This window comes from Botrytis byssoidea, assembly GCF_014898295.1.
Source record: "Botrytis byssoidea strain MUCL 94 chromosome Unknown BBYS_005, whole genome shotgun sequence".
In the NCBI taxonomy this organism is placed as follows: Eukaryota; Fungi; Ascomycota; class Leotiomycetes; order Helotiales; family Sclerotiniaceae; genus Botrytis; species Botrytis byssoidea.
In genome coordinates, this window is record NW_024065846.1 from 1,902,543 (window position 1) to 1,925,710 (window position 23,168).

General features: G+C 44.1%; 5 protein-coding genes across 5 annotated transcripts; 4 read left to right on the forward strand and 1 right to left on the reverse strand.

Annotated features, from left to right (window-relative positions):
* Nucleotides 1-2,397: 2,397 nt before the first annotated feature.
* On the forward strand, nucleotides 2,398-4,378 carry EAE97_003399 (uncharacterized protein; the record flags this gene model as incomplete). The annotated part of the gene is made up of 7 exons (XM_038873911.1): nucleotides 2,398-2,684; nucleotides 3,124-3,156; nucleotides 3,330-3,391; nucleotides 3,483-3,648; nucleotides 3,710-3,869; nucleotides 3,919-4,155; nucleotides 4,223-4,378. 7 exons carry the CDS (start codon nucleotides 2,398-2,400, stop codon nucleotides 4,376-4,378), a joined length of 1,101 nt encoding a protein of 366 aa, XP_038735774.1.
* Nucleotides 4,379-12,402: 8,024 nt separating this feature from the next.
* On the forward strand, nucleotides 12,403-15,513 carry EAE97_003400 (uncharacterized protein). The gene is made up of 3 exons (XM_038873912.1): nucleotides 12,403-12,898; nucleotides 12,951-13,529; nucleotides 13,714-15,513. Exons 2-3 carry the CDS (start codon nucleotides 12,980-12,982, stop codon nucleotides 14,961-14,963), a joined length of 1,800 nt encoding a protein of 599 aa, XP_038735775.1. The 5' UTR covers nucleotides 12,403-12,898; nucleotides 12,951-12,979; the 3' UTR covers nucleotides 14,964-15,513.
* Nucleotides 15,514-15,548: 35 nt separating this feature from the next.
* Nucleotides 15,549-18,520, forward strand: EAE97_003401 (uncharacterized protein). The gene is made up of 3 exons (XM_038873913.1): nucleotides 15,549-17,130; nucleotides 17,186-17,974; nucleotides 18,046-18,520. The coding sequence occupies exons 1-3, from the start codon at nucleotides 15,880-15,882 to the stop codon at nucleotides 18,337-18,339; spliced, it is 2,334 nt and encodes a 777-aa protein (XP_038735776.1). The 5' UTR covers nucleotides 15,549-15,879; the 3' UTR covers nucleotides 18,340-18,520.
* On the reverse strand, nucleotides 18,491-21,046 carry EAE97_003402 (uncharacterized protein; the record flags this gene model as incomplete). The annotated part of the gene is made up of 2 exons (XM_038873914.1): nucleotides 18,491-20,647; nucleotides 20,744-21,046. 2 exons carry the CDS (start codon nucleotides 21,044-21,046, stop codon nucleotides 18,491-18,493), a joined length of 2,460 nt encoding a protein of 819 aa, XP_038735777.1.
* Nucleotides 21,047-21,292: 246 nt separating this feature from the next.
* EAE97_003403 (uncharacterized protein) lies at nucleotides 21,293-22,006 on the forward strand (the record flags this gene model as incomplete). The annotated part of the gene is made up of 3 exons (XM_038873915.1): nucleotides 21,293-21,753; nucleotides 21,852-21,912; nucleotides 21,968-22,006. The coding sequence occupies 3 exons, from the start codon at nucleotides 21,293-21,295 to the stop codon at nucleotides 22,004-22,006; spliced, it is 561 nt and encodes a 186-aa protein (XP_038735778.1).
* Between the last annotated feature and the right edge of the window lie 1,162 nt (nucleotides 22,007-23,168).

Below are 23,168 nucleotides of genomic sequence, written 5' to 3' on the forward strand. Positions count from 1 at the left end.
TTTGTAACTCACGCCTTTTTCTTTCGAGGGAAGGATAGGATAGGAAAGAAAGAGCGAGCAGTTGGAGAGGATGAGATAGACTTGTGATCCGAAATCGAATAAAGGGATCTGAAAGTGTTGATGTAGTTGATTACATCAAATCAACGGCCAGTAGTATCTCATATGGTAAGTGGAAAAGGGCTGGTCAGTAGGGGAAATAGATGATGGCTGCGGCAGAAGGAAGATGCTTAACTTATTGGTCTCAAGATCGAATGAGAAAATTCAAGGCTAGAAGTCACAATACACCTTTATAGCAACATGTCTCAAATGGACAGACTTACTGCAAGAGGGCGAACTCTATCTGGTTTGAGAAATTTGATGGGAGAAACAGCGAATACATAGATTCACGAAAGATCCAATCCGTGAATCCAACATACTTCTCGGTCATTCTCTTTGTATTATTCGAGAATTCGTGTAAAATGGTTCAGTATGGGTGAATGAATGAGTTTATACATTTTCAAAGGGCATGAATTGAAGCCAAGATCTGTTGAAATCCGTCGGACATCTCACCAGACGATATATCTACTTGTGGGCAGCTACGGCTCATGATATAATAAGGTTGAGCTTGTACTTTGGACTTTGAGGGCTCCAAATTGGGCGAGCTAAGGACTGAAAACATACATCAGATAATCTTTTGAAGATCAAAATGCGATAGTAAAGAAATGCGTTGAGGAAGGCACATTGAAGGCTCGGCCGAGGAACGAGTAGCCGAATGATTGTCACCATCCGACAAAAGGGGAAGCGACACTGGGTCGACAAATGGCGGTATCTTTTCTAAGCCAATTCACCAGCAGCATCATTATAAATCTGCTCTATCTGAAACTACTCACACGCCCCATTCGCAGAATGTGAGCGCGTCTTCGATTCCAACCTCACGCCGCCATAGAGAATTAATCTTACTCCATATGAATCCTCTCAATTTCTCCCTCTCTTTTCTGATTTGGACATATTCATTACTTCTCCATGTAAAGAAGTATACTGCAGATTTCTCTGTTCATGTAAATTCGAAATCACGGCCGTCTTTTGAATTTGATCTCAAGGTAGCGTAACTATGTAATAATAATTACAGAATTTTCCGCCAAAGAATCATTAATAAGACATAGCTATATACTATCAATGGTTTCTTTCATCAGAGGAAGACGGCGATCTAGATGGTTTCACCAAGAAAAGATATGCTACTACCTACCTGCTGTGGACGTCCAACAGGTTGCGTGAGCCTAGAATCAGAAAGATTTGATAGATGTACAGAATTAATTCACTCCATACTCTTTCCGGAACCATCTCGACTTTATCCAAAAGGGTTTCATATATATGTTACATGCAGCCAGTATTCAATGCAGTTACGACCTCCAGCCGTCCATGCAATTACAGTATACCCTACTAGCTGCCTGTATTGTACTACACAGAACGGACTGCTAGATAATTAACTAGTATGGACTCGCAAGCACCAACATCATTCCAACAAAACGATTCTACCAATTAGACCACTACCTTGATATTGTCAACCCATTGTCTGCTCAAACATAAATCAGAAACAAAAACGGGCATCGATGAAACATCTTTTACCTGCGATACCACCCAAACTTCCTTACCTATCTGCATATATCATAACCCCTCGCATAATCATCAGTCAATCAGCAAACAAGCAATAAATCTCACATGTCATCAGCCAAGAAAAATCCCGAGTAATGTAACTCTGCAATGTACCTCTCAATCATACATCGACAGTTATGTAAGGCACAGTCTTCTTCGACGTGGGTTAGATTTTAGATGGCAGAGTGCGTAGCACGTACTCCCACCAGTTCCTTTCTTTTCTTTACCCCATTCAGACACATGCGAAACAACCAATTGCAGATGAGCATGGCGTGTGAATCGCGACATACATGATTATCAAAGCGCGGAAACGGCACGGGGGTTTCCTTACTGAGCCTTTTTCACATACAAATATACGGATCTGATGGGGCAATCGCTCCATTGAGTAATGGAATCGAGGTCGGCATATATGTGCGGTCGTGATAATGGAAAAATTTGCAGTTGATCGCATTGCGCCGCTCGGTTCGTGTGCGCAAATCTTCAAACTCCCATAGTGTTATGTGGGTGCAATGCAATGAATGGCACATAGTTATAATGGTACGCCAATGAAGTAAGATATTGTCCAGCGATGAATTTTCCAGTTAACATTTCAAGACTTTTTTTTTTTCAATTGTTTTTTTGTCTTGTCTTTTGCATATTCGAACTTATCAAAAATAGCCACAAGAAAAAAGAAAAGAAGTCTGAAGTTTCAGCCCCCACCGTCACCGCACCCACAGACAAGGCAATATTCCAGAAATATCAGCTTATTATTCGCAATCCTACCCCATGGTACATCGACGAAAGAGTCTCTCTCCAAGAAAGGAAGGAGCCTTCTTGAGAAACCCGCTTCATGATGAGAAATCATCTTTATTGGGAATTCCAAATCCGTTTTCCAATCGTGATCCTCCGATATTAAAACCATGGACCGAATTAGGTGAGTTCTGCAGGAACAGGGCAACACTTCCTACACCTTCCCCCCCACCAAACTACGCCGTGAAAATTTCTTCGAGAAAGAGGCACAGGCTGATGTTGTGGCGTCGGTCTTACGACGTCTTGATAGAGATATGGCAACAGTAAGTGTTACCTCGGTCTTTTCTCCTCAATCCTCCTTTGTGGTTGGCCATTCATGAAGTCGCAAAGAGGATTCCGAAAATTCTCGCTCGCAATACGACATTGCAACGTCTTTATGTATATTATACATGTAGCGTGTAATGTATGTAATGTCAGCTGTGCATTCTCCATGCCATTGAAGGATCTGGCCTATGCTTGTTACTATACTCGTACTATGGTTTTCCTACACGAATTCCTCGAAGGATTCGACGCTGTTTTCTCTCGTTTGATAAGTTTGGTTTTTAAGCATGAGTGCGACGTTGCGCTTGTGTAATTGATGACATGGAGGGGTACTTTTAGTCGTGGAGGGGTTATATAATCACTTGACTTTGAATTGAAGGGGAATGAGTGGAGGGGGGAAAATCAGCTGACTGAGATGAGATGCTAATTGTTTGTGTGAAGGGAGGATAATCATTTCATCGAGACGGGATATCGGTATGCAGTCTATATTTCCTTCTTCTTGCTTACCTTGCATTGCCTTGACGTTGCATTCATCTCAACTTATTTAGCTCTCTGAGTAAGGCGTGGGGGAAGGGTGCCACGTGGGTGCTTCAAGCTAGAGGAATTTGTAAAGAACTATTTCTAATGTTCGACTTTTTTGATGATAGAGCGGCATCTAACTCTCTTCGAGAATGTTTTGCAAGTTGGGGATATCTCCACAATGAGACTAGTAAGAATAGACTGACTCCAATGTTACAATATCCTCACCGTGTATGGATGATGTATAATGTTCGAGATACTGAAGCTAAACAAGCACGTAGTTAATATTTGGTCTCATTTAATTGGGGCAGCGTTGTTCGTGGCTCTACCGGTCTACCTGTACAAGGCTGAGATACCACCTAGATATGCCGTGGCTACCAAGGAAGATATCGTGGTTTGTGGGATATACTTCTTGGGAGTGGCGATATGCTTTTGCTTGTCGGCGTTGTTAGTTGATAATCTCTGTCCTCTAAGCAGCAGGAGGCTTTGTAACTGATGTCATCCGTAGGTATCATACCGTAATGAACCATAGCCAACAAATGGACACATTTGGAGCTCAGCTGGATTTCCAAGGAGTTATTCTTCTGATGTGGGGAGCAACTATTCCTCTTGTATACTATGGTTTTTATTGCGATACTGCAATTCATAGATACTCTTATTGGGCTCTGGTGATTAGCCTTCCTGTCTGTTGCAGTGGAGAAAGCTAACTCGAGGAAGTTATCACTCCTAGCAGTCGCTTGCTCAGGATCTACTTTTCAACCTCATTTTCGAGATCCATTTCTTCGACCTGTACGAGCCGCCACCTTTGGCAGCTTAGCCGTGGTCACAATGGTGCCTGTCGTCCATGGTGCGACTGTATACGGCTGGCAAGTACAAAATCAACGGATGGGAATCACCTGGGTTTTGATCACGCTGATGTTGAATGTACTCGGTGCAACAGCATATGCCATCAAGGTAAGAAAGTGAATAAATTCTTTGAAGGAATTAGTGTTCCCTGCAAAATAAGTTCTGACCGAAACAGTTCCCCGAACGTTGGTTCAATAAAACGTTCGATCTTTTTGGAGCTTCTCACCAACTCTTCCACATGATGGTGGTACTTGCAGCTCTCGTGTACAGCAAAGCCATTTTACAAGCATTCGACTTTGCCCATGCATACGACCACACATGCAACCGATGAATGTACATACATACCGCTTTCTTCGGATACCGCCAGAACCAATCTCGCCATGGCATGTTCATCTTTCTTCACCGTCCATAAAGCTTTCAAGGATTGTATGCCGGGCCAGACTTCCACCCACAATCTCTTACATACTTCAAGAAGTCTCGTGATTTCGACGGCCCATGGCAATCTAACGGCATATCCGGACATGGAGATAAACATCATAGCGTACGTCGCAAACGAGCCTGAAGATTATTGAAAAGGCGAAATAATAGGTATTGGCACCTTTCAATCATCGGTTTCAATTCGAAGAAGAAGAAAGCGAGACACGTGTACAAAAAAGGCTCACCTACTTTCATATCAACACCCAGGCTTGTGGAGAATGACAAGTATTGTATATAATATAGAGTGCATAATTACTATCCATAATACATTGCTAGCAAATCTATCGTAGACCGCATAAACTTTTCCATCCGTCAAACGGGGGATAGCTTCTTCATGCACATGCTCCAACCTTGGTGTACCAGAGTTTGATCTTCAAGACGGCATAAACTTCCGCAGCAAATCATAACAGCGGATATGATATTACTATTTCCCCACCTGCTTTGTCTGCGGCATCAACCGCGAATCGTCCGGTTCATGCGATGCTTTGACAGCTCTGGCAATAATATAGAAAATAAAAAACTGAATATGGAAGATTGGAAATGATGATGGATATGGGAAAAGGACAAGGTCATGGATGCCGTAATTGAAATTGTTCTGTAGCTTCATGAAACGTTCTCGAAGGCCCGTCAACAAGGTTGGCGGATATCTAATCCCTCAAGAGACAAGAGGATGTTATTCCTCGGAGAACATGCTACATTTTCGGGCGGAATGTCCGTGGTTGCATACAAAAGTGGAACGAGCCTTTTTCCCACTGTGTATATCTGAGCTTTCTGAAGGTTTGTTGTGTATGGATGGGTGGCATTAGGTGGATGCTATGCCACTGGATGGTTATCTCTCTTACGAACATCCGACGTTTGGTTCTGCTTCAGAGACAAGAGGGAGATCAATCATCTTCCTGGAAGCAGTTGCAGGGTATGATATGGAACCCTCAATTGAGGGCAAGGGTATCTGATTTGGCAGCGGACGGGCCCCCATTTATTTTAAATACCGGAAGGTCAGTAGTGTACCAGAACTTCGACACAAATGGATATGGTTTGTGAAGTATTGGGATGAAACTTATCTCGCTATCATCGCTCAAAGTATCACTAGAACGTCTGCACCCCTCACAATCGATTTTCCAAAACCTTCTTTTCAAGGGCTTACGGCATCGCCTACGGGTCCAAGTGACTAATTGGTAGGAACTGCCGACACTGGTATCTCAATGTAGTACAGACTCATTTCGGCCTTAGATCGACGACTCGAACTGCTGTTGCGGAGTGATCCTCGAGTAATTTGTTCTTGAATAGCTTCGTGATTGATACTTGTAAACCCACCTACCTATTTGAATGAAAGTTTGTTATATGCCAGTAGATCAAACTAATGAGACATGTACTGCGTATATCCCTTCACGAAGGGTCCTCTTGTATTGGACCCTTCTTTTGGTCTCACTATTAAAATAGGCTATACACTAAGAGAGTTGTTATCGATAGTTTAAGCTTTTTGCCGCCGCTCAGGCTGTAGAATAGAATACAGTAAGACATATCAGTGGCAAACACATTGGAAGATGTCGAGGATGCGTGGATGCTATTGTCATGGAATGGAAGAGTTTGTGTCAGCAAATTGACTTTCTCCAACATGTTTGAAACCCGTTCTTCCTTCTATCCGAGCAGCGCCGCTCGCCTGCAGTCAAAAGTTCGGGCTTAACGGTGAGCCTCGATGCATAATCTATAACCCTCGAGGGTAGAGACGAAAAATCCGGGGTTTTCGAGCCAGTTCCAGTCCTCCCTCGGCCATTCTTTCCACCCATGATCAGAATAATAGTGCCGTATCGGTGTACTCGAGGATTCTCTGAACGATGGAAGATCTCGAGGACCACAGTGCCCTCGGAATGCAACTCTAACCTGTAAACAAGAGTTTGCGAAGCTTCGAATCATTCGTGATCGAGAAAGTATATCGTAAACTATAATACAATACACTAGAAGCATATACATGAAGCTTAAGGGTAACTTGATTGTCAAATCTAACTTTCAATATTGAGTCGTGCTATGAGATCAGACTTAGGTAAATGTGCGTACATTTCGCATTTCGATTCACTTCATCACGCGTTACTCAGACCCAGAATAGTAAGTAATATTTTCAGACCTGCATAGATCTACAAGAAGATGTCATAGGGTACTATTGTACCTTCCATCACGTTTGGGTACCTAGATCATCAAGACTAAGATCAAGCAGAATGTTAGTGAGGAAGAAGGGTCCGCAGTTCTGTAGAAAATCGCGCTATAGCGGTAGTTTGTAGATAGTTAGTCTATTGACCGATTTTGCCTGGTTCCTATAATTCCATTTTGATGACAAAAACTCGCGCCAGCAAGCCCAATCTTTGGTAAAGTAGAGTCGTAGCAATATTCATTTCCAGGTCCCATCCCGCTGGGACATCTGACAACCGTCTTTCTTTGCATGGAGCCATTGGTTGATATGTAACCTGACTCGAATAGCAAGGAAGGACACTCCACATAAATCGATGGTATTGTGATCTTTGACCTACCTTCTTCCAATAGTGAAGCTTGTCAAGGTCAAGATTGAATGGACGAGGGCATTAGGAATACCAAACCCGCGAGCCGTGAGTGGGTCATTGTAGATTCGAGATTGAAAATCATTTGAATTGAACCCAAAATATGGCCAGCCCGATAGCCTCGCCAGCGAGCGGCCAAGCTAGGGTTTGGGGCTCTAGGAATGAATCCCCGCTGACTAGCCCGTCTGGCATGATAAAGTAGTGTAGTACATACGCTCCATATCATTGGCATTACCCACGGGAACAAGCGAAGGAACTTTCAGATGACACCGGTAAATAAAAATCATAAATGGGATGGACAGAAAAATCGGGACAAAACTTAGATTCTTATGAAGTAAGGACTCGGACTCGGAAGTGGACTGGGGACTGGAACTGGGACTGGGACTGGGACTGGGACTGGGAATTGGTTTTGGACTGGAACTTATGATTGTTCAAGATTGACAGGTTTATGTTGTTCCTGCTTTTTCGATGCAAGAATAAGTAAGTAGAGTCAATCAGCAAGTATGTATTCATACATGCATATGCAGCATTTGTTGAGGTCAAGGTCTCTGCAACCAACCTTCTTTTGCTTCCATCTTTCATCATATTGTCAAGCATTCTCTCTGTTCCTGCTTTGTTCCTGCATCGGTTCCTGCAGTAGCAATCAGCAAATTTGGAAATGGGGTAGGTGGACCACACGTAACGAAGTCATTCATTGCCCGATTGGTGAATGATAATTTAAATGGGTAAAGTGATGGATATATACGGAGTCCATAGAGAAGGTACCATTTTGACCGACCGATAAGAAAACGGATTGGATTGCAACGGAAAGCCGTCAGAATGGATCATCCACTGAGAATCCCTACCTTCTCTTTTCCCCTTCCCTTTTCTAACTTTCCTTTCACCGCGACCATGACCGTGAACTTGCCGGGTCGAGGACTAGGACAGGGCTCCCTAGTAAAGTTCATATCGCAACTTCTTCTGGAACTTCACCGAAGAAGGTTTGGTCTGGCTTTACGATGCAGAGAAATGATTCTATGGATTCGATTCTACGGATTCAACCTAGGTACGGTATGGTACGGTCTGGTATGGGTATGGGTATTGGTAAGGTACGGATGGTATGATGGTATGATGGTATGGCTCTGTGGTATGAAATCCATGTTAGCCAATTCATTACGGATTCGATTCGGTACAAAGTAATAATGAAATGCTACCCCATTATGCAGGCCTCGGTCAAATCAGTCGACTCCACCACATTCAAGTTATACTTTGTTGCACCAGCCTCTTTACCCTGGCTATGCCTGACGGTTGATTATATTTGACAAAAAGCAGCAAGGGAATCCAAGCCAAACAAGAAAATCACCCTCTCTCCGCTCCCCCGGAAGCGTCCAATGATATGAAAGAGGTTCTCTCTATGTTTAGATCGGCTACACACAAACTTGCATTAGAATATCACTGCAGAGTGCCACTTTTATGCAACATGCAATATGCCAGTAGGATGTAGTGATGTGATGATGATTGTCGCGCAACCACCACTAATGAAATCCTATGCACCTTCTGCACATCGTTATTCGCTCTCTTTGGGAAATGTCATTCAGGAACCAAAAGAAGCAGCCAGCGCAAGACCTAAATGTTTGGTTCGTGTAATGAACTAGAAGCATCAGCGTCCATACCACACCAGCTGGATGTTACCATATTGGGTGTGATAGGGTAGGCATCCCACCAAGTATGCCTCAGCATTCCACATTGAAGCCTCGAACATCGTGTGTCGCTTTATTGTGATAATGAGAATCATCATCGACAGGCTGTGGGAATTGGGCGAAACGCTGTGCATTATTGGAAAAGTGTGTGCATTCCATTTTATGCAACCCTCTTAGTTCTTTCTCGGCGCTAGGTGGATGGGACTTTATCCTATCGTAATGGTTATCACCTTATCGATTAGACGTAGAAGAGTGGGCGTGAAGGAGCTCCAGGTCATATGGGGTCAGATTTTACACATGAAGAATCTCCAAACGATGATGTTTGCCATGTTCGGAGGGATTTAGAGAGATTTAGACTCTTAGTGGCCAAGAGGGCGTGTGTAGAATCAAGGTTCAACCCGATGGAAACGATAGCCCAATACGCGGCCTAATCGTTCGGGTGATAGTACATGATAAACTTTAGATCATCTCAAACGCCGGCGTCTAAGGAATAAGGGCTCCGTCTCAACCATATATTTGACTTTTCTCAGGCGTGTTCACATGAAAGACAGTGTCTCAATTGCCAGCCAGTGAGCCAGTTCCAGACTGCGGCTATAAACTTTCTTTTGGGTGGGATGTTGGTGGCACAAAACTTGCTTGCAAAGTGTATCAGTACCACTGAGTAAGCCGCAACTCTAAAAACCTCTGAATAATGACTTGTCAGCGTAACAAACTGAGGAAGTCGGATCTAATCAAATGTCTCGCGGGAGGCGGGGAGACTGGGAGACTATCTGATCTTATCCTGTTCATCGAAAGTAGAGAGAAGGAGATCGTTGTTTCATCTTTTCACGATGGCGTCTTTCTTCTCCCCCACAAATCAACATTTGCAGTAGACGCGGGGCAAAGTGCTCTTAGAGGAAGCTGAAAGAGGGCTGAATCTAAGGATCACTTCTCTATCGATAGGAAAAAGAGTTTTTCTTCTTCTAATCTTGGGGGCGAAGGAAGGAAGGAAGGAAGGATGCATATTGGATGCATACGATGTCATCTAAGGTTGCCTCCGGCGATTTAGGAGCTGTAAGCTGTGAATTGCTGAGATTGTAGGTAGTCGTAGAAGAGAGAAAAAGGACCATGACAAGATGTGATAGGTTGAAACCCACGACGCCGAAATTAGCAGAGAGGATTGCTCATGCAGTCAATGAACCGGAGACGTTAGCCAAATCGAGGTACCTAGAGTTCGCACCACAACGGCAAAAGTAAAAGTGTTGGGTAGTGTTGTTGGATCATTTTGCATTATCGCCTTCACCATGCACGAATCACACTTTAGATTCATGTAGATATCCTAAAACGGTCTTCTGATGCATATTTGAAGGTGTGCTTCACGATATGAATGGCCCATCAATGTGTTTCGTGTTTCGCGTCTCGCTTTAAACTTTTTTTTTCATTTGTTCCTTTGCCTTCTGAAGTTTTGGATCATCCAAATAAAAACAAGTTAAAACAACATCACCACCAAATGCTTGGGTTGGTTCAATGTTGTTAAAGACAAGATCCCAAAGTTTATTAGGTCAAAAGATGTTTCCCTTTGGTTTGGATTCAGATATTTGGCCTCTTGGATGTGATTCGCATCGCCAGTCGGAGAAGCCGTATTAGATGAGGGGCCTATTTTCTTCTGATCACTCCAATTATAGGATTCTATTGGCACTGATGATTTACACGGGAGTGATGTGAAGAAGATTTTTCTCCAATGCGGCGGCAGGGCTGAGGTGAGGTGGGCTGTGTATGGTTGGTTAGGTAGTTCTTATAGATTGATGTCAGGTCAGTGTCATCAATGATATATACAGTGGACCATGAGGCAAACTTCATCAAGATTTCAACCTGGCAGGCAGTAGGTACGAGTAGTATAAAGTAAAATATTATCTAAATTGTCTAAACTGGTCTACTTTCCTAAGAATATAGTTTTCCAAGAGAAATGTGTATGGTTGAGTTTTGGATGGGATGGATAGATTTAGAAATATCTATTGAATTGATTAATTTGGATCTTGACGTGGGCTGTTATTGAATAGACAGACAATAATAGGTAATAAATAATGATTAGCTTTCCATGCCATCCCGAATAAATAATGTGTCGGTCGTAATCTCCGTCCACCACGATTATCATAGGTTGAGATCCACCATGGGTTATTTGGCACGAATGAATAATGAATACCTAGGCGAAGAATTGAAATCATGACATCTCTTCTATTTGTCTTGTTGTTGTTGTACTTTTTATCTTATTTTAGATGGATGACCTTGAGAGGTACAGTAGTTGGACAGCATAGAGCATAGCTGAAGTTTATGTGAGTTGGCATTAGCAAATGCAGTGAAAGTAAAAGTAGGTGCTAGCTATCTAAAGTTTGAACTTCAAACTTCAAACTTCAAACTTCAAACTTCTACGTGAGTTCTACTAACTAGCTAGGTATATCTTGTTGTTGCATACCTACATACTTGAGCGTTATGGTATGACCTCAGAAATAACGCAAATCGCAGCTACCTCGTAATCTGAGGGAAACAGTGACGCAGTTTTCGCAAATAAGATACTCGTAGCTTGGAACTTGTAAACCTGTAACCTGTAACTAACTGGTGACTTGCTTGTAACTCGTAACTCGCAACTCGCAAGTTGTACTGGTCCAGGACTCCAGGTCCATTTTCTCAACGAAGCCACCAACCTAGCTGTTTCTCATAGTGTGCTGTGTCGTATATATTCACTCGTATGGATAATACATAATACATAATGCTATGATATGATTATGATTATGATACCTTACAAGTTACCACGCTCCCACTCTACTTTAGTCTCTCATTCGGGCTTATGCATGCATGCACAATGCTCGACGGTCGTGCGCTTCTTAACCTTCTCGCCGCTTTTGAAGGTGGGAAAAAAGTATAAGGAGTGGCTAGCGAGCGAGGGAGAAAGAAAAGGAGAATGGGATAAAATAAATAATCGTCACAATCACAATCATAATTCTAATAAAATCGAATAATGAAATAAAATAAAAGAGTGGCTTGATATTCATTTGCATGCTCAAGTCAATAACTAATGATTATTGGTCATTAACCTACGACGCATTAGACCTTTCCCTTCTCTTCCCTTGAGCCATTCATGACCGCCTCTTCCTCCATGCCCTTTCCATACCCATGACAAATAAACTGTCCGTACCAGGACCCTAGTATTGCGTGGATGTGTAGACTATTCTATTCCATGTTCAGTAATATATCTCCTCGACTCTCTCCACTTCCTCTCATACCTGGCATAGTACAGTACCACCCGAGCCACCAGAATGAATCCACTATGGCCACTAATCTACTAGAATCCGTGTATTAGTCCAGAAAATCAAAAAGTTCCCGAAGAATCATCACTTTCTTAAAGAGCAATAGCGTCGAACACGAAAATGCTAGGATTCCGAATCCACAATCGTACTAGATTTAGAAATTTCCATGCTACTCCATCAATCTATTCGTCCATCCCATCTCAATCGCTGCCGGTTCCCCCAGACAGGGTCCTGGACGCCGACTCACCACATCCACACCTATCTCACCCACTCATTGCTTTCTTGTTCCTGGCCCACCCGTTTCCCATGCCTTCGCCTGAGACTTGGCCTTTCGGTCGCACTGCCTATCTTACCCTCTATCACTCTCGTTGATCTTTCGAGATCTTTACTTTATTTGCAGGGTCCCGTCACCACCTTCGTTTGTTCATCTTGTCTAGGTTTCCCTCATCGCTACCATATTCTTCTTATACCGACTAACGGTTTCCTTTTTGCAACTCAATCTTTTGGAACATCTTCGACTTGCGCTTTTTTATATTATAAGCCTCCTCGAACTTCTTCTGTACCTTCCTTTGGCATTCTGCTATTGCTCTTGTTCTGTTATCTCGCACTTCGATAATCTACTACTATATTGCACTGAACCATTGTGTCGACATCAATCAATCCTTCTACTTGACGAGCCTATGTATAATCAGTTACTCCAACATTGCCATTATTAGACAGATCTCCCTGCAGCTGTTGTCCGCCCCTCATTCATTACTTGCGAAGCCTTGTATTACTTGATTTAGCATCGACACCTTGACCAACGTGGTCTGCCAACACAGTACCTTAATCTACCAAACCATCCTAACTAGAATTCAAATCGGTACGTTGTGCTTGGATACAGGGTCCGAGGAATGCAAACTGACGTCTTGCAGACCAGCCGAGAAACCAAGGGATATTCACCATGGACTCTTACGCACAAGCAATGGGACAATCCCCATTTTTCTACTACAACCCAGACCCAAAATCAGACAACCGTCAACATGGTCACTTCTCTCAACAACCAAGCCATATGCCTATGCCTATGTACCACCAACACGCTCAAACCCTCCCATCGACACCAATGTACTCCAGACCAAACTCTTCGTCTTCGCAGCCTCCAATGCAGCAGAAGATCTTCAACTCTGGATACCTTGGACACATGACACCAATGTCCTCACCACGCCCAATGTACCAAAAGCCCACCATACTGATTCAAGATCATTCCCCAAGACTGATCTTGGATTCGGAAAACGAACACGACATGTATTATTACCCAGCAACCCCACCACTTTCAGCCTCCTGCAGTGTCATGAGCAGTCCATCGAGCTGTGACATTCTACCCACCCCAGTTAACAGTGTATTTTTTGGTGCTGAGAGTTTTGAGGGTGTTAAGGAAGGATGTGAAGGTGAGGTTCAATCGGAGAATCTTGCCGGTGAATGGGCTCGTTGCGGGTCTCCACCTATGACACCAGGTATGCCATTTCGATTTTTATCCTCACCACCTTTGAAATTGTTTGAGAATGGATAACGACAGCGAATTGCGATTATCCATTTGATAATCCGCATAAAAATTGTTAACGTTAATGTTTTCAATATTTTGATGCAATAATAATAATTTGATGAGAATAATTTACTGACGAGGCTACCAATTTTCAGTGTTCATCCATCCAAATTCGCTTAGCTCGCACGCTAATGAACTCCTGTCTGCCACTTCTTGCCCTTCGCTTTCACCTTCTCCTTCCCCTTATCCTCGCTCCGTCACCTCTGAGCAATCCGACTTCGACTTCTGCGATCCAAGAAACCTCACAGTTGGTTCCTCAATTTTACCTCCGACTTCAAATCCAATTTTGACTTCGGGTCGTGAATTCTCCACTTTACCAACCCTCTGTGCAGCTGAAGAAGAAGAACATCAATACATGTTAGGGGGTAGTGACGCATTCGCCAAAATCGAAACACGTGCGAACACCTTTGATTTCACAACAACATCCAACCACAGTCTTCCTACTTTTGATCACATTTCCGAGCTCGATTCCGAAGACGAATTTGTTAATGGTCTTGTAAATTTCCCTTCCACCGATAACGTTCAATTCTTTGGTAACAAGAGACAACGCACTGTATCTGATCTCGTTTCCCCTGAATCAGAGACGTTCATCAGTGAGGACGATTTCGAAGATTTTGAGGATCTCGAGACCGAAAGATTTGCAGTTGCCTGCCTTCCAAGCCCACCTGCTTCAGGCTCTGAAGCTGAACCCAAGAAGGAAAAGCGTGCGAAGAAGTCAAAGATCGTTCATTGCGACGAAGATAGCTCGGAATTTGATTCTATGGTCCGATCCCGAAAATTCACTGTCCCAATGAATAACTTATCGGGCGCTCAGCCACAAGAGACCTCTGCCGACCACCAACAAACATCCACCGCACCAAGCCAATCCGGTTCTTCAGAAAGTAACAACATGATGGGCTCATCAGGATCAGACGCTGCCAACACTCATCAAGCACCAGTCAATCGTCGCGGTCGCAAGCAATCCTTGACTGAGGACCCTTCCAAAACATTCCACTGCAAGCTTTGCAACAGACGTTTCCGCAGACAAGAACATTTGAAACGTCATTACAGATCCCTCCACACTCAAGAAAAGCCATTCGAGTGCCACGAGTGCGGTAAGAAGTTCTCCCGCAGCGACAACTTATCTCAACACTCTCGCACTCACGGAAGTGGTGCCATTGTTATGGGCGTATTGGAAGATGGCGAGGTTCCTGGCGACATGGAATCTGGCAGCGACGGAGAGCAAATCAGAGCCCTTGGCACCGCACTCTTCACTGCAGCCGCAGGTGCATCTGGCAGTGAAAGCAGCGGTACCGATAGTGAGTCCGACAGCCAATCCCGCAAGAAGCGCAAGAGATCAGAGTAAAAACGGGTGTACGAATACTTGACCGGCCGGAGTACGCCGTTTACGAAACTTACGAACACAAAAATTAAACAACACTTCATATTGGAGCTTGCGCATTGCTTGTTATGTGTTGGACATTAGGGATAAAGGTTACATTGACGCTGTCACGATGATTTGGGAGGATTGCTTGAAACACAAAAGTCACTGTCCCGTGTATGTGTTGCTATTTTGCACACTTTTTTCACCATTCTTGTACTTTACTTTACTTTATTCAACTTTGTATTTGTCGTCAGTTTAGCGTGATGATGGATGGTCTAAGGTACAACAACCTTTTCAAAGCGTGTACTTTGATGATGGGAAGCAAGGGAAATTATTTTCTTACATTCGTTGTAATAAATATCAGTGGAGCTGTGGATGGAAAGCGGGCGACCGTCTCTGATCTTTTGCTTTGCAATTTTCTCTTCAGAATTACTTGCGTAGCTCTTGGGTCTTGCCTTGTGCTGGCCAGAATGTTGAGATATACCAACAGACTACAAATACAATAAAATAAATACATATCATAAACATAAAACTATTCTCTCATCATAAAATTGTGACTCAAGTGACCCAAGTGACCTCAATGATTGTGATAGCCCGCTTTGCAGCAGAGTGGTGTCTGGAATGCCTGAGGCATATAAATTTAAAAGCCTCCAGACCAAGTGATTTGAGTATTCGAATTGATGTGAACATTTGATAAGTTCAATAAACGTTTGAATCGGCTTGATTACACTTATTAAGAGCCAAAATTTATGATTTCGTATTTGAAATAATGATACGAACGGAAAGTTGAGTAGTTCCCGATATCAAATATCAACAACGTCTAAATTTTCGTTTGCCCACTTTGTTCTCACGAGCAAAACCTGAAATCCCACACTACCAACCTAAAACAGATAGAGTCATGTCCGCATCTCTCAACGTGATCGCCTTGGTATCGGGTGGAAAGGACAGTTTCTTCTCAATATTGCATTGCATTCAGAATGGACATAAAATCGTTGCTCTAGGAAATCTCCATCCACCTCTCACTGAGCCACAAACGGAAGAAAGCGATGGTATTCACGAGGATGAAAATGATCTTAATAGTTTTATGTATCAGACTGTAGGGCATACAATTATTCCATTGTATGAAGAGGCACTTGGTATTCCATTGTACCGACAGGCTATTCTTGGTAGTGCTATTCAAACGGGGACAAGTTATGATCATGCGGATCTCACGAGTTCTGGTGCCGAAGAATTGGTAGAAATGAAGAGTGCGGATGGAGATGAGACGGAATCTCTGGTTCCTTTGTTACAAAGAATTAAAGATGCGCATCCTGAAGCAAATGCTCTTAGTACAGGCGCAATACTATCTACATATCAACGAACACGCGTGGAATCTGTAGCAATACGATTAGGACTCGTGCCTCTTTCGTTCTTGTGGCAGTATCCGATTCTTCCACCTGGTATGCAGATTTCTCTTCTGCAGGATATGCAAGCTGTAGGATTGGATGCGAGGATTATCAAGGTGGCCAGTGGTGGGCTCGATGAGAGCTTTCTGTGGGAAAATGTTGCAAGTGAGAAGGGGATGCGGAGAGTGGAAAGAGCTATGAAAAGATTCAGTATTGATGGTGATGGAGCTGTGTTAGGTGAGGGTGGGGAGTTTGAAACCCTAGTTGTGGATGGACCGAGTTGGTTATTCAAAAAGAGAATAGTGGTGGAGACAGAAGACACAAGGATCGTAAGGGAAGGTGGAGGATCTGCTTGGATAAAGATAAGTAAGGCTTCTTTAGTGGATAAAGAAAGCATCGAGAACAAGGAAAGCTCGTGTAGAGTACCAGAACTGCTTGAACAGAGATCTTTGGAAATCCTATCTGCGTTGGACAAAAATGATCATTCCTATGACCTTTCCACGTCAAGCACCCCGTGTAGCGGATCATTGGAATCGCCAACGTGGGAGCTCAAATCATCGACTGCTAACGGCATCGAAGGCGGCAACATGACACATTGGACAATTATACCAGAAAGTGCCTCTTGTTCATCGATATTAGATGAAGCCAGAAGTGTCGTGGAATCCATAAAGGCGCGACTTAATCAAGCATCGTTGAAAACCACAAACATCGTTTCGACCATGATAATGCTGCGCTCAATGGAAGATTTCACAACAATCAATAAGGTATATCCGAAACAGCTTGCTGCCTCACCAGCATACCTATCTAACACATCTATAGATTTACGGCACTCTCTTCCCTCACCCCAATCCAGCATCTCGCGTAACCATCTCTTGCGGATCTTCAATGCCCCTAAACATATCTCTAATTATTCATCTCACACTGCATATTCCCTCGGCTACCTCGTCACCCCGCAAAGCTCTACATGTACAATCGCGTTCCTACTGGGCCCCCGCCAATATCGGGCCATACTCCCAAGCCAGCTCACTCCCCTCGTCGCTCTCCTCCTCCCAAACCCTCACCATCGCCGGTCAAATTCCTCTCATCCCCCACACCATGCTTCTCCCCACTTCATTACCCTCGTCCTCATCCCCCTTCCACATCTCCACCATCCTCTCCCTCCAACATCTCCTCCGCATCGCAGACGCCACCTCCATCAAATGGTTCACCAGCGCCTGCATCTACATTCCCACCCCGCACCCCGAATCCTCATCCCCATCCCCCTCCTGCTCATCCGCCCTCTCAAAAATCGCCTACCAAGCCTGGAAACACATCCACACCCCCCCATCCCCAGATTCCGACCACGATTCCGACGCCGAACCGCGCGATCTCTGGGAAGAAAAGTTCCGCTACTCCAACACCACCCCCCTATCAAACGAACACACGACAACCACCTATCCTGGCCACGAGATCCTGCAATCGGATACCCCTACGATCCCACCTTTCTGGACCGCCGAGGTGGATTCCTTGCCCCGCGGAAGCGAGGTGGAATGGCATGCGCATGTGGGCGTATGTGATGGTCCCATCGATGTTTGTTTTCTTCTTTCTCTTCTTCTTCCCCGTTTTCTTGTTTCTTTTTTTTTCTTTCTTTTTTGCTTGCTGGAGTAATAACAATATGATAACTAACAATATCCACACAGGTAAAGAATGTCGAGACACACGAGCACCGCGGCAATTCTCTCACGACTTCTTCTACGCGTCATACTGTTCTTACTTTTCCTTCTGATGTTATTCCTTCGCCTGATGATCTTAAAGATGACTATAGTAATCGCGGGTTGATTAATCTGGTTTATGTGGATACATCGCTTGTCGATGTGAATAAACTTCTAAGTGCAGGATGGGAAGGCAAAGGAGTGATACCTTGTAAGAGTTTATGGGATGGCGAGGGGAGAAGATTAAGCACTGTGATTGTATTCTGGGGAGATGCGAGGTAGAGATGACAAAAAGAATTCTGTGATGTTGACTAGATTTTCGATTAGGATATCTAATGAATATGTGATGTGATGTGATATGATTGGTGATGCCAAACGAAATCTCGATATTAAGATACTTTCGAAATTGTCATGTCCCTATCTCTTTGCTGGACTACCAACCCCCACCACCCCCTTTCCCTCCAAACCCACCCTCCTCAATCTTCTTCATACCCTGCCCCCTTTGACTCTTCTGCTGTGCCGCCTCATGTTTCCTCAACTCTTCCGGCACCCTACTAATGCTGCTCTTTGTCAACATCTGCTTCAAATCATACATCGTATCGCTATCCTCATTGCCCAAGAATGTAATCGCCACACCACTCTTCCCTGCTCTTCCAGTTCTACCAATACGATGAGTGTAACTCTCAATATTCGTCGCCATGTTGAAATTCACTACCAACGATACATCCGGCACATCAATACCACGACCGGCTAAATCAGTCGCAACGAGCACATTAGTAGCGCCAGAACGCACAGATGCCAGAGCTGCTTCACGCTGTTCTTGAGTTTTGGAACCGTGGAGTGTAACAGATGTGAAGCCCATATGTTTGATATCACGAGCCACAGCATCGCAGTTGCGCTTAATGTTGACGAAGACAATGATAGGAGGTGCGAATTCACCCGAGGCAAGAATCTCATTGAGACGCTTCTTGCGTTTATCCTCACCGGCAACAAATTCGACGCGCTGTTCGACGGTCTCGACGGCCTCACCAATGTTACCAATGGTGACAATTGCAGGACGACGCAGATACTTTTTGGCGATTTTTTCGACTGCTGGAGGCATAGTGGCTGTGTACATCATAGTTTGACGATAACGGTCCTTGCCTCCCAGATGTCTACTCATCGCTTGAGCATCTTCTGCATCATCTGTATCTGGCTTTTCATTACTGACTGGAAGGGCATCCAAGATTTTATTCACAGATTCTTCAAATCCAAGATCAATCATACGATCTGCTTCGTCCATGATGATATAACAACATTGCCCAAGGACGAGAACTCTTCGTTCAATACAATCAACTAGACGACCGGGTGTCGCAATGATGATTTCAGCACCGTTACGAAGATTGTAGGATTGTTCTTCCAAAGAATGACCACCAACGATACTAACACAAGTGAATCCAAGAGGTGTTGCAAACTTCTTGGCTTCAACTTCAATTTGTTGTGCCAATTCACGGGTAGGCGCGAGAATAATAGCGTACGGTCCATCATTCTTCGTAAATTCGTTCAGTGGAGGCAGTTCGGAAATGTAGACCAGTAATGGTAGCAAGAAAGCCGCGGTTTTACCCGAACCAGTAACAGCAACACCGATCAAATCTCTTGCTTGTAACGCTATAGGGATAGCAGCTCTTTGTACCGCGGAGGGCTCGTCATAACCAACTTGATGGATAACGTCCAGAAGACGTTTTGGTAACTTGGATTCTGACCAATTCCGCATGGGGTTTGGAATCGCTCCTCCTTTTGTACTGATATTGAAATCTTCCTTGAAAATACGCCAATCTCGCTCTCGCATATGTTCCAATTTCTTCTCACTCCAGTGTTTGTCAAGCGAGTTCCTGCCGGCATCCTCTTTCCTCCGCCTCTCCATTTCCACAATTTCTCTTGCACGCGCGCCTCCAGCCTCCGCATCTCGTTCTTCTAAAGCCTTCGCATATTTCAGAGTTGCTCCTTCATCTTCAGCGAAACCAGCCAGTCTACCCCGACCATATAGACCTGCTTCCGCGCGGTGTTGGTAAATAGGGTTATAATCTGGGCTGGTATCCTCTTCGGCATTCCACTCAAAGTTAAACTTCTTCTCTGTCGTCCTTCTACGTTTCTTCTTCGCAGAAAATGTCGATTGATTTGTTTCGGCGCCCATATATCGCGTTCTTATCAGAGCAGCCTGAAGATCTTCCGCGTTCGCAGGTCGTTTCTCGCCAGCTACAGAAGCTTTACCCGTACCTGCAGCAGCCGGTTTAGCTGGTTTTGGCGGTGGCTCCATATCGTTCGACTTATCACTGGAACTCCGACTTTGTTGACTATTCCGCATAGCTCGAGGCCCAGTGGGTACAAAAGAGGAATCTCGACGCCCATTTTCCTGCTGATATGATCGTTCATAACCATCTCGGCCATTCGTAGCAGATCCATATCCGTTTCCATATCCGTTTCCATTGACACTTCCTACAGATATTCGGCTATCCTGTTCAGCCTCACGTTTACGCTTCTGTTCTTCGACTTCTTTTGCTCTTTTCTCAAGAGCCAGTTTCTCTCGAGCAGCTTTTGACAGAAATTTGGGCTGTGATTTCATATAATCAGTATTGGTTCCAGGAAATACTAGACATGCATTGTGAACATGGCTGCCAGCTTCATGTGAAAAGGAAAAATTACATACCTTAGCTGCGGCCTCATCCGCCTCTTTCTTCTTCTTCAAGATATCTTCGATGCTCAGTGGACCTGGTTTTGGAGCTCCCCAGCCCTTCTTCTTTTTGGGCTCAGGGGGAGGAGGCTGTAACTCGGAGGGAGGTGGTGGTGGAAGATCGCTGGAAGGAGGAGGAGGAGGAGCTAATGAGCTTGGGGGTGGTGGAGGAACGAATGAATCTGGAGGTGGAGGTGGAGGGGATGGTGGTCTTCCATCGTTATCGCTCGGGGGCGGCGGTATTGCATCAGTGCTATTCGAGTATCCATTCGAAGCCATGATTGGAAATATGAGAGGTAGAATGGGTGTCTCAAAGTTAAATGAAATCTATTGCTTTACAAATTTTCGAGGATTAAAACCTGCGAAAGAGTTGGCGCAATACAAAATAACTTTAATGATTGAATATTGAAGACAAGGCTGAAAGGTCGAGGCAACCAAAAGACTTCAGCTTACATAATCACCAATCATGAATTTTATTTCGACATCAACAACATCTCGAAACCTCAGCCTTTTGCGACAATCAAGATGCTGAAGCCCGTTCAATATGTGAAGCTTGCGCAATCGCTGCCACCGCAGCTGCAGAGATTTTTCGCCCGCTATCCACCTCAAGCCATTCTCCCGCAGGCCAACGCTGTGAACACAACTTCAGATGCGGCGACATCAGAAGCTGTTAGCAAGGCTACCTTGAAGACCGAGGAAACTTTGGATCAACCTACACACCCAGCAATTACAGAGGCGACATCGCCATTCAGGCCTCACAAGCACCCAGTCACTGGGAAGTGGCATGATCCAGTGTTTTCTCTGAGACGACAAGCGGATTTGTGTAAACTTGCAAGGCAACATGGAGTGGAGGAACTTTTACCTCTTTCTGTGAAGAGCACAGAGGAGAAATTGCGCAAGAGGATGGAGAATGGACTGAGGGTAAAGGGTACCGGTGTTGGACAGAGAGTCAAGGGAAAGGAATCCGAGAGAACATTGAAGTCAAGGTATGTTTTGTTACCGCATTTGATGGACTGGCCGAAGCTTTGATCTTGCTTTTTTTTTTTTTTTTTTGATACATCTACTAATTCACGGTTTGCAACAGATTGGAGAAGAGAAGAAAGGCTATGTTGGAGATGCCACAGATGATACAGACATGGAAAGAGGTCTGTCTTCCTATACTGATCCAAGTTAATGTTCGGCTACTAATGAATATCGCAGAGAGGTCATGGTCGTGGATGGAAGAAGTGGCCAAAATAGATATGATAATAAAGACTATTTGGCACAATGTCAGCCTCGTAGCAAGACTACTTGTTGTACAAACACCACATTGGGAATGACTGCATGGGAATGGGCGTTTCAAAACATTGTAGAATTGTGCAATTACACGCCCCCTCCTTCGCAGATTAAAAGAAAAAACATCTTTGATGAATCTCGGGTAGAAATTTTTAAGAATTGTATGCCAACTTATTGGATCATGTGAAGACGTATGTGAATTGAGGATCTTGAGGTTCTCTTTGAGATGCATCTCTTAACGGCACTTGGTAATTTGACACGTGCAATTTGATCGAATCGACTTCTTCCTGGAATCTACACCATACGCAGTCGATGGGACGAATGTAGCCAGCCTCTCGAAGACTTAACAATGCGGCAAATGTTTGGAATCCTAGACGTGAGAGACGCCATATATAGCAGGCTGTGTATAAATATCGATATACGCTATAAGCTTGATGCAAGCTGTAAACGCCAGCCTGAAGCCAACTCCATGTGTGATAGCGTTAGTGAAACACGTATGGAATGGTTCTCTCTTGAATCATTTGCCATCATGTTTTGATAGCATGTAAACTCCACATGGCCAGACCCAAAATTGATGAGTGGCCAAAAAAGATTCGCGGTGATGTGGATATATTTCGAGATGATAGCCGAATTTCTAACTCGGGGGGTTTGTCGAACCAGCCAAATTTTATGGATTAAAGATATTCCAAATCGCTCCTTTGAGTCTGTAACCGCGGATCAGACACGGGAAGGAATATCACATTTGCACGTGCTTCTATCATCCTCTTCTTCTACTCCCTCGTAGAGTATTGCGTGCGATAGAAGATACCGAGGTCTGAATAAATTGATAAGTGATGGCACGATTGGATACATCCAAGTCCGGAGGACTAGATAATCAATGAGATGAGGAAGGAAGGAGGGCTTGCGGGATATGGTATCATTGGTATGGCATGGCAATGGCATTTGGTATCCTCTTACAAAATAATTTGATCTCTTCGACTCTTCGACCTCTTCGACCCTCTCGACCCTCTTGACCCTTGTAGCGATCATTCGTTTTCAAGCCCCAACAAAAAAAATACAATACATGGGTCCTCAAAATTGTTGGGGAAATCTTTTCGGGTAAATGGATGGATTGGGTTTAGTCTCG

Coding starts and splice junctions, on each gene's coding strand:
- EAE97_003400 (XM_038873912.1), top strand. CDS start 12,980: ATGGACTCTTACGCACAAGCAATGGGACAATCCCCATTTTTCTACTAC. Junction 13,530..13,713: donor GTCTCCACCTATGACACCAG/GTATGCCATTTC, acceptor ACCAATTTTCAG/TGTTCATCCATCCAAATTCG.
- EAE97_003401 (XM_038873913.1), top strand. CDS start 15,880: ATGTCCGCATCTCTCAACGTGATCGCCTTGGTATCGGGTGGAAAGGAC. Junction 17,131..17,185: donor ATTTCACAACAATCAATAAG/GTATATCCGAAA, acceptor ACACATCTATAG/ATTTACGGCACTCTCTTCCC. Junction 17,975..18,045: donor TTCTTCTTCCCCGTTTTCTT/GTTTCTTTTTTT, acceptor ATATCCACACAG/GTAAAGAATGTCGAGACACA.